The following is an 11,100-nucleotide window of genomic DNA, read 5'->3' as shown; positions in this document are numbered from 1 at the left end:
GAAATAATACAGCTCTGCACCGCAAGCTCTGCTCCACGCAAGGAAACGAGGAAAGACAGCACCTTCTAGTAATTAATTGATGTGCACCTCAATACAAAGTGACAGCTCCTTCAGATCGCTCAGATGCCCGCGGTGGGCCAGAGCCCAGGAGCCAGCGGGCTGTGCTGCACTCCTGGCTCTCCCCCTAAGCCATTGTTGAATGACCCTTCAAGGAGGTAAGAAGAGGCATTTTACCCAACTCTCAGTGATGCTTCTGAGGCATAAGCACAGAGGGACTGATTCTCCTCTACCACGCATTTACTCTATTTGCACTGGTGCAAAGAGAAGAGGATCTAGGACATCCCCACACCACGGCGACACCAGCATCATGCCACAAAATTTGCCCTTTTTCTTCCCAAGCAATCAATCCATCAACATGTTAAAAAAATAAGTTTAATGTAGGTGGCATGTTTCATACAGAATTTAACAGGCACCCAAAACACCAGCTGGTGTCATGTTCTGAAGAGTTAACGAGGTGAAACTCCATCACTTCCGTCTCGTTCGTACATTCGCAGGCTGAACAACAGGCCAAGGCAGCTTTGCCACCGCACGTGCCATCATCCCCGGTCTGTGCAACGCAGCCGGAGTGTCTCTGTCGCCCAACCACCTGCAAAGCTCTGGAGGGAGCGGGACTCACGGGGGCAGTTCTCTGAAGGGGTTGGCGTGGGTCTGGGATGGACACGCTCTCCCAAATTGGTATTTCTAGGATTTTTCCTAATTGCTCTTGAGGACATTTTAAACCCAGTAAGTATAATAGCAATATTTAAAGCCTAAACATGGAAAGGGAAAAAAAAAAAAAAAAAAAAAAAAAGAGAAGGAACAAACCAGCTGCTGTCACTGTTCAGGCTGGAATCAGCACGAAGGAATGCCAAAATGAACACTGCAAAAGATTTTAGAGTTATAGCCATCTATAGAGTAAGAAGGGAAGACTTAACACATTTTGGAGCCTGATCCATCCCTTCCAGCACTGATGAATTTGGAAAGAGTAAAGAAACCCAAAAGAATACGAACTCCACCAGTGGGGCACAGTTTGCAAATACCTGCTTAATGTGAAATAGTTCCGACAAATATCATTATACGCCACTTGTTTGACTCTTGAAAAGCAGAAAGTTCAGCTTCCACCATTTCCTTATTTGTTGTATTCTATAAAGTTTAGGGGTTTTCCCCCCCTTTATTAAAAAAGGCCACGTTGAAAAACCTAATCAAACTAAGTGGGGGGGAAAAAACCCATCTTATTCTTTGCATATGCTTAATATATCATTTTTTCTGCCTCTTCCTCCCTCCCTCAGTTGTGGCTTGGCTCCCCTTGAGCTTGTAAGAAACTTTCAGAATCTCAGCCCCTGAGAAAAAATACTTTGGCAAAGTAATCCTAAAAGCTTTAAAAAAAAAATCTCAGATTTAAAAACACTGAATTTAAATTCTGAACCATTACCAAGTTCTTACTTATTCAGCAATCTCCTGGGGATGTTGTGAGGTTTAATTAGCTCCAGTTGGAAAATGCTTTGAAGAGGAAAAGTCCCATAAAGGTGCCAAATACTGCTCCGCTCATGAAGGTCTAAAAGGTTCAAATTATTACATCATAAAACAAATAATTTGAAAATTAATTCCTTTTCCTTGCCAGCATGACTTCAAAAGGACCTCACGGCTTCTCTTCCACTGGTAGGATCACACCAGCCCAGCACTGCAAGGTGTCCAAGTGCTGGTAATGACCAAGGATGAGAGTATTTTGAACTGCATAGTGCCTTCAACGCCCCCTTCTCTACTTTATCTTTGGGTTGTCTGTCTTTGTGTGCAGTTGCAGAATTGCAATTCAGGGCATTCTGGCAGCAGGCATTTGGCTACCCTTCTAAAAGAAGAATGGGGAATCACCTTCCACTGTCTTCTAAGCAACCTATTCCCAAGGTCTCTCTCGAGGAACATTTGGGCGTTTGGCAAACATTACTTTTTTTGTGATTTGATAAGGACACGTACTTTTTCCTCAGTATGCACCATTGAATCTGAAGGCAGAGGGCTGACGGGAAGTCTGTGCAGTAACGCAATGAACCGTAACGCAGAAGCCCTTCTCTGTTCAACTGATGCTGCAGGAGTGTCGCGGAGCAGGTTTGGACTGCTTAAAGAACCACCGCCAAAGGTAGCAGCAAAAGTGGTTTTATTGAAGTAAGATGTTGTAAAAGTGAGGCTTGACAAAGTCCTATGGCAAGGTTCAATCGGTTACTTACTGCACAGGGGACATAATAACGATTCAAAGTTACCAATACAAGATCTTAATGCCCTGCAATGCAAGTTTATGCACAGTATCAGTCACTTACCAAAGATCTGAAGTTGGTAAGGGCTCTCTCAACCTCATGGAGTAACCTTGAGAGGTGTCCCAGCTCAAGGGGAGATCCCTGCCATGCAGGCAGCTGCTTAGCGGGGAGAGCTCAAATAAAGCTCACACAGGCTGTCATACTTATGGGATAAAGTGGTTGGCTCGTGGTCAAATTACGTGTGATGGAAAAGGTAAGTATGAGACTCCTTGTACCCACAACCTTTGTTCCTTGATCAAATTAGTCTTGGAAGAACCACCTGCTATTCATGTGTTAATCGCATGATCGGTGTTCCGGTTTCCAAGCTCATATACATCAAAGCTCACCATGTCACCCTGTTCCTGTGTGGGTTTTCAAAGAGCAGGTTGGAACTAGGGAAGTTCCTGACTCGGTCACAGCCTAGACCTCTACTTCCTTCGGATCCTGAATGAAATTACCACAGGTTTGTTCGCGCAGCCCAGTGTACCCGTCACAAAGAGCATCCCACCAGCTGAACCAGGCACGGGTGGGGAGCGCAGCAGCACCCAAAAGTATCACAAATCACCCTTTTACTCATCATCCTAAGGAGTGCTGAAATATCACCACTGCAAGTTGAACCAAGGTCCTGCCATCCAACCTCCAACCTGTCTCCATGCTGTGCCTCCTGCGAAGGGCGAGGGAGAGCTGCTCTCGGCTGTGCCTCGCCAGGGTCCTGACCAGTCTCTCAGCTCACACCAGGGCTGTTTGTGGGCCATCTGTAACGTTTTCTGCAGAAATTCTTGAGCACAGCCACCCCCGGAGTCCCACAGGCTGCAGACCAGAGCTGCAATGCCCCAGGCTGACAGCTGTACAGGGAGGAAAGCACTGGGCTGGGAATTACCGGGAATTCCCTCTGCCTGCAGAGCAAGCTGTAGCTTGGACCTGCAGGATGCTGAGTCCGGAGAGCAATCTCAGAACAAAGCTCTGGGGAGCTCCACAGTTAGTAGGAAACTTCCAAACACCAGTTTGTAACATATGCTGACACTACATCTTTCCTGCAGAAACAGCCTTTGGCTCTCGTGGGGCTAACCTAAAGTTCACACCAGCACAGACCGTTATTCATTCAGCCCTGCGTGTTTAGTCTGCATTATCTGTAACACTTGATAATGAGATAATTTCTGGGTTTGCTTTAGCTTTGGGCTTCAGGCAGAAGCTTCTCTATTTTGCATCCGTAAGCCTGCAAATCAAAGTATGTCAGCAAAAGACTGCAATACTCACAAGCTGAAATATGAAGCATCCTTCCCTGTGCGCAACCTGGCTTTGTTCTCAAACATATTCTCATTCATATCTCAGCCCAAAGAGATCATAAAAGAATAGTCACATATTTCCAGTCTTACTTATTCCACTATGATTGACTACAATGATTTCGGGGGCGGGGGGGGAGAGTTTCCATCATTCTTACCAACTTGTTTTTAAACAGTTCTTTAAAGAACACGGGAAAAGAGCAACATTCCATTATAAGGAAAACCAACCAAACAAAACCAGAATAAAAATAAACTTTAGGCCAGCTTCTGGACTCCATAAATAAAGTTGCCTGACTGACTGCAGAGGAACAGTCTAACATCTTACATCAAGACCAGTAAAAGTGAGTTTAATGCTTCACTCCCTTCTTGAGCTGTTAGTAAAACTCTCCACTGACCCCACTCTCACTGCCGCAGAGGTAGGAGAATGTTTTCTGTATTTGCAGAGAACATTTATTGCCGTTTCAGATTGTACTCTGAGTCTGATCTCCCCTAGGTAAGACAGTCTCATCTCACCCTACTCCGTAAGACAGAATTACCTGTGTGAGAAAACTGGAACTAATCAGTTCAGGGAAAAGTAGAAGCAAATGCCAAGACCTAAACGCTGAGGACCATTGCAATGGGTTTCCCTTAATCACTGCAAAATGATAACCTATTTGGGAGTTTCAAAAGCACATGATATCATATTCTGCTCCCATCACTCCGGTGCATTTGTTCTATGAGGGTAAGACTCAATTACTCAGCACTAACTGCCTGAAAAGGACAAAGCCATTCAAAGCTATGTAATTATGTTAAAGTGAACAGAACAGTATAGTGGGTCAAAAGCTCATCTTGCACAAATCTAAAAACAAAACAGGAAAAAATAAAAACCAACCCCCTACACTCTGTTGAATTTGGCCCCATATTCTTAGCAAGGAATACGCAAAATACAAACTACATAGGGAAAAGATAACACTGGTGAATTAAGATACATATCACGTGCCTGAGACATTAAGAACCGTTTTTAGAAAAAGTGCAAAGATGGATTAAAAGCGTGGGGTGCAAAGTTATCTGGCTTTTATCTTCCAGATAAATCACTGCCTTTTTCATGGCCACGGCAATACAGGAACAGCAGCAAGGTAGGCTCCTATGGACTAGAGAAACTTATATCAACTTGCACTGTGCAAAGAAAAAACACCCAATCAAGTGTTGCACTTTGATAATCAAAATGGCACCTCAACCCTCAAAAAAATACAAATTCCAGAGACAAGTACGTTAATTTATCAATAAAAAGTAGCACTGAGAAATAAATTAATTTATATAAAAAAGAAAACAAGATATTGACACATTTTGGGGTAGAAGAAAAGTCACCTTCTCAGCCCACATGCGCTTGTTTTATTTACATATCCACAAATACCATGAAACACCATCCCAGCCCCCCCACTAGCAGCATGGTCACATGAATTCCATAGATGAGCAGTTCATTCATGAGGCTGAAGTCTACCCGCCTTCGCCCCAGTAAGAGGAGGATGATGGAGAGTTTGTACTGGAAACGCAGAAAGATCCGGATGCCAAGGTACTGAAGGCAAAACAAGATAGAGAGTGCCACCCAGAGGATGGAGGTAAACAGGCTGCAGCTGAAGTACAGCAGGAAACGGATGAATCCATACATCCATCGGGATTTGAGATAGATGTCGAAATTGTTGTACTTGGTACGCACCAAGTGAGTGGTCCTTACCGGGCCACAGGCCGAATGCAGGCAGGTCGTGTGGGGGCCGTGGAACGAACGGACCCGGCGGGGAATGGGGATTACAGGCATCAGGCACCCCACCGGTCACAAAGTCCCAGGGCAGGATTTACAGGGCACATATCAAATATTATCCATTAATACGGAAGAGATCCAACAGCCTGGGAATGCTAATTCTTTGCTGAATTTCCAGGAAGGAAGAGACCTGCGAGAAGGCAGAGAAGGAAAACACATTTAAGTAGCCCCAGCAGGAGGAGAGGCAGCACGGCAGATACTCTGCGGCTCGGCCGTTACTTACAACTACTTTGCAAAACCCAACTTCTTTGCTTAAAACAACTTTGCTTTGCCTCTTTGCTTATTGTTTACCAAGCAGACATATAAAAATACAATCCTGTTCCCATCATCACCGAATCAGATTGCTAACAGCTCCCTAATAGCATGGAATATCGGCACTTGTCATAAGCTTTACAGTATTAACGCAGGAAAGATGAGAACTTTGTTCTGGAAGTATCCTGGCTAATTCACAGGTCCTTCTAAGTCAAACAGCCAATCTGCAAGTCCATCCATGCGAGTAGTAATATTAACGTATGTGTTTGCATGGGATCACATTTCTTTTAAAGAAAAAAAAGTTCTCCAAGTACTTTTGCAAGTGAATTCTACAGCCCAGACACAGCAGTGAGTCTAGATTTCTGCTCATTTCAAAACTTGGCAAAGCTTCACCAAATAAACAAACTGAAAATAATGGAAGGTCTTGCAAGAACAATGAGGCAATCATGTTTTTCACACTCTACAGGATGTACCTCCCCTTGCTCAGCCGAGCCTTGCGGTCCCACTGTCACCGCATCCAATGGCAAGGCAGCCTTTCAAAGACATCTACTAGTTTATTTCTCCCTTTGGGACCCGCACAGATAAGTGAAATATCTTGATCTTCTGCCGTGTTTAGGATTTATAATCTTAACATCCTTCCACACACCCATTGTTGTTATCCGAGTGATGAGCAGTAGCCTGTTAGCTGCTCTCTGCTTCACCCCAGGCTTACAATGTGCCAAATTCCGGGAATTATGAAATGACAATGCACTCATCAGATAATGCTAGAGAACAACGGGGACTTCCCCGGCCTCCTCGCACACCCAGGCATTCAGACCCGGGCACTCAGATCCAGGCAGATCTTTCTTTTGTTGAATAAGAAATCCTATTACTCTTAAAATTAAAGCTAAAGCAATTAGAAAGTTACTTCAAGATTTTTTTACTTTGTTACCAACAAAACTAATTGCGGAATATATTATAAGGCTCAGGAAACTGTACTTTGATATCAAAACCTGTCTGTGATACAATGTGCATCACTGGGTAAGTCTCTTCACCACTTCTTGCCTCAAATTACATGTAAACGGAAATAGCAGGGCTGAGCTCTTCTGCTTGGCCCCAGTTTCTAATTCCTTTTCACCATTAGAGAAATTTGCAGGCAATCTGTTGGCTCGACATGAATCAGGAACTAATAAAACGAAGCATGGGTTAACTTATGATTAAGGAACTGAGGAAATGGAGGTCTGTTCTCAATTATCAAACACACCCTCATAATTTTAAGTGCCTCTTTGCCATAATTTCCTGTCTGTAGAAAGGAAATACTAAGCAGCTCGGAAGTGTATTACAAGAATGTATTTTGCAAGACATATAAATTGGTCAGACGCTAAACCAACACTACTTAAAAACAATAGTTTTGTGCCTGGAGCATGCAACCAAACACACTTCCCACATGCTGTGTATGTACTGCTGAGTGTTTGTTTTCAGAAGATATATTCTGAGGACTAAATTAGCAAAATAGGTTAAAATTCACATATTCTAGATTCAGAGCACTCCATTTCTGATGACGCAGCCTTTCCTTACAACCTCTTTCAGCAGGACACAAAAGATAGCTTATTACTTTCCAGCAAACTCTTACACAGCTTCTTAATCTGAGTCCCTGAGCAGCCACAGGGAAACCAGTGCATACGCTATTAGAGCACTCAGCAAGACCACACCTGAGCGATGGAGCGCAAACCCCACCTGCATAAGCTGTAGTTTGCGGGGGCAAACTCAACGCACTGGCTTCATATCCGAGCCCTGCTTTAAAAGAGGAATTTTGATCCTGACAAAACCTTCAACAGGTGAATCCAAGAGAACCTCCCAAATAGTTCAGCTGCTGAGACTTGCTCTTTGTGAACAGCAGCAGCTTGTTCTCATTTACTGTGCCCACTACATCAACAAACAGCTTTTCGTAGGTTCATGCTCTTTAGATAAACCCAAATATCAACACTGGAACAGCCATGAGCAGAGGGACATTGTGAGAATAAAATAAGCTTTCGGAAATATTACATTTTTAATGGTGCTGCCATCCACTCAGCAGAAGGTCGGTATTCCGCTGCCGTTTCTGGATGCCACTTAATTCTTGTAACAAAAAAAGTGAAGTTTTCCTGTGACACCTGGCCTTCTAGGAAGAGTGAAAGAAACTGCTAAGGTGCTTCATAGACTCACAACACTCTACACATGAGTTGATCTAAAAGATAAAACGAGAGAGTAAGTTTCAATTTGCTCATTTTGTGTGTTAAAAAGTTCAGAATTACCAAGGCCCCTCCCCAAGCATGAATTTTTAAACGCACAAAGATTATAAAAAGAATCACATGGTCAGTAATACATGTATTACAGCTTAATGATACATGCTGGAAAGACCCAGCTAGCTTGTATTCAATACCATACACAAAAGACAGGACAGAGAAAATCACAGATAAAGAACTCTTGTCAGTCACCTTCTCCTATCACAGAGCCACCACTATTCAACCAGGACATATGAAACATGATGCAGAGAGGATGCACAGCCAACGTTTTCCAAACAGAACATGGAGGAGCAGCCCTCCAAGCCTGTATGTTGGCAAATGATGCCTAGAAACAGATTTGGACACCCATTCCTTGAGATAATTTTTGGGGGGCCTTTCTGTTTGAAAGCACATTGCTGCGTGGCTGGAAAGCCAAGTCGGTCTCTTGGGTATCATCCTACAGCTGAAGGGATTCCAACTCTAAGGCCCAGGCAACTCAACGTCACCTATGCTGCCATTACCCCAAACATCACTAATGATGGCCTCATCATGAAGTTAAAAATCTGCATAAGTATTCAACTTTGGTGAGTTTTCACTCCCTCTCCTTTAAAAATAGACTGTATGCTGAGAAAGCTAGTGAAATACAGTGCTACTTCTCTTCATCTATCACACATTCCAGGCAAGGTCTGCTCTTGCTCAGGGTACTCATAATGCGCAGAGGAGGAGGGATGACAGAAAGACCGCAACGTTCACAGATGACAGGACCATCAGTCAGGACCAGCGGGGCCAAAGTGTTCCAGAAGGAGCCAAACAAGGTTAGGGACAATGACAAATAAAGGTTAGCGCTGATAAATGAAAGCGGGGAGTCGCGGGAGGAGGGGAAATCCGAACTCCTCCTACATCCTACCAGATCCCAAATTAAACCGCATCGCCTCGGAGAGGAACTGACGGCAGGACGCTCACCGGGACCTCCCCGCGGCCCGCCAGGCCCAAAGGCCCCGACCACGCCGAGCCCCGCCGACCGGGCGGGCACTGACGGCCCCGCACGGCCACCGGGCCACGGCCGCCACTCGCCGCGGGGAAAGCAGAGCCCCGCCGGGGGGGGGGAGGGGGACACACGACACGGCGACCGGGCGCAGGGCCCCCGGGCCCGCCGGGCCCGCTCCGCACCCGCCGGCCCCGCTGCCAGCCGAGGCCCAGATCGGCAGGCGCCGGGCCTCCCGCCAACGGTGACCGAACGCTGTCACACCCGCCGGGCCCAGCGCAGCGCAGCAGCGGCCTGGGGCGGAGGCAGCCGCCGCAGCTGGGGGAGGGCTGGGCCGCCGCCTCCCCCCGGCCCCGCACTTACCGTCCTGCCCATGGTCCCCCGCCGGGCGGCGGCCGCCGAGGCCAGTCGCCCCGGGCCCGGGCTGATGGAAGGCCCGGGCCTACGGGCGAGCGCCGCAATGCGCATGTGCAGAGGGCAGCGGCGCTCCGGTTCCGGCCGGTGGCGGCGGCGGCGGCGGTCAGGGAGCGGCCGGGAAGGCGCGCTATGATGGCGTCATCACACCGCGCCGCCCCCCACCCGCGCCGACCGGAAGCGGTAGGGCGCCGCGTTGCCCGGGCAACGGCGGAGGCGGCGGGGGGCGAGGACAGCGGGCTGCGGCGACAGCGGGCTGCGGCCGGCCGGGAGCGCCGGGTGTCCCGCCGCCGGCGTGTGGGGCCTGGCGGGGGAGGCGGGGGACATAAGCCTGGCAAAGGCAGAGGGACCCGGAAGGTCGTTTCCAACGTCCGCCGAGCCGGGCAGCAAACACCGCTGAGGGCATGGCGGGTTCGGTTCGTCACCGCCCGCAGGGCCTGGGCGTGGGCCTAGTCCTGAGGGAGCCGGGGCAAGAATCGGCTGCAGAGCGTACAGCTGTGCCTGAGGGAAGCGCGCGGCAAAGGTTTCTCCAAGTCACGCGCCCGTTGGGCCTTTCATGACTGCGAGCGCGGTTTGGTGGTGAGGGGGATCCCGCCTGTGGCCTCCAGGGGCAGCTCCAGGCCTGCTCCGCGCCGCGGGCAGTGGCGCTGGGAGTCCACGTCCGGGGAGAGCCCACGGCGCTCCTGCCTCTGCTCCCTGGAGGGACCGTGCTTCTCCCAGGGCCTCACCCCACTGAAGCGGCTCAAGCAGTTTTAGAAAAGAAAACATCAGTGACCCCGACGTCTGGGGAAGCCGGAAAGATCCAAAAAATTTCTAAAAAAAAAACCAAACGGGTGGAGGAAAATTCAAAAGCAGTATGTAAAAATAAGGAAACTTCCACCCTGCTGTTTTCTCTTAGGTTTAATTAGGAATTACTTTCCGTAATGGAAAGAATACATAACTTTGTCATTGGCTCCCTGCCCCGCTTGCCGTCTAGGCGCTACTGCGGTGGAAAAACATTAAATAATAACAACTGAAGCCATCTGCCAGTGCTCAGACCCGCCGCACTGCACAGGCAGTTGAGGCACCGGGCCAAATACCTCTCAGCGTCCCAGCAGCTTCACTGATGTTTACTCTGCTTTGCATCCTCCCGGTTCACCTGCGGCAGTGCCTGCCCTGCAGAGCAGTTTTATTTCGCAAATACAATGGAGGGCCTGAGGTGCAGGACGTACATCAAGGGGAAATTATAGGCAAGGTAATAAGCGGTGGTGTACTCCTAGCAAATTGCCATTTCTGTCTCTCCCATGTCCCTTCTGGTGGGAGGAAAAAGGGGAGGTGCAAAGCTGATACATTTTCCCAACAGCATGAAACTGGGAACATCTGTTCGGTGACTAAATAAGCAGGAGAGCCACGTTCCCTTTATTCCCCTCCGCCATTGCCTGGGACTAGAGCCACAGCCCAGAGACAGGAATTTCAGCCCAAGCAACAAAATTATGAAGGTACTTTGGCTTTCCAGCTTTGCCTCAGAGAATTACCGGGATGCTGCTGAATGCAAGTTCTGCAAAGGGGGGGGCTGCGGGCATCCTGCAGGAAGCCCTTGGGGTGGGAAAGGTCTTTCCTAGCCTCCAGAAAAACCCAGGCAGCTCCACTGAGCGACCCCACAACCCAAACCCATGCGTGCAAGGGTGCAACGCAGCAGCATCAGTGCCGAGACTGACCCTTTTCTTTTCTTAGGTCAGGATGACAAAAAAAGCAAGACGGCCCTATTCAGTTTTCTGCCTGGAATCTTTTGACCCCTTCGCTGCTTAAATGAATGTGTATC

At 47.9% G+C, this 11,100-nt stretch overlaps 1 protein-coding gene across 2 annotated transcripts; it reads right to left on the bottom strand.

The window, feature by feature from the left end:
- Window positions 1-4,937: 4,937 nt before the first annotated feature.
- Window positions 4,938-9,415, bottom strand: TMEM250 (transmembrane protein 250). 2 transcript variants are annotated; one of them, XM_082492524.1, is made up of 3 exons: window positions 9,249-9,415; window positions 7,683-7,863; window positions 4,938-5,535 (listed from the first exon to the last, which is right to left on the bottom strand). In XM_082492524.1, exon 3 carries the CDS (start codon window positions 5,400-5,402, stop codon window positions 4,983-4,985), a length of 420 nt encoding a protein of 139 aa, XP_082348650.1. In that variant the 5' UTR covers window positions 5,403-5,535; window positions 7,683-7,863; window positions 9,249-9,415; the 3' UTR covers window positions 4,938-4,982. The 2 variants fall into 2 exon arrangements, with proteins under 2 accessions (XP_082348650.1, XP_082348651.1); XM_082492525.1 differs by having other exon boundaries at window positions 7,683-7,797.
- Window positions 9,416-11,100: the final 1,685 nt, after the last annotated feature.

The sequence above is a fragment of the Vanellus vanellus genome (assembly GCF_965231255.1).
Source record: "Vanellus vanellus genome assembly, chromosome: 18".
Classification (NCBI taxonomy): Eukaryota; Metazoa; Chordata; class Aves; order Charadriiformes; family Charadriidae; genus Vanellus; species Vanellus vanellus.
Note: the sequence above shows the minus strand (reverse complement) of the source record. Positions and strands in the feature narration are given on the sequence as shown.

Excerpts from the sequence above, each read along its gene's own strand:
- TMEM250 (XM_082492524.1), bottom strand. The coding sequence starts at position 5,402 with ATGCCTGTAATCCCCATTCCCCGCCGGGTCCGTTCGTTCCACGGCCCC.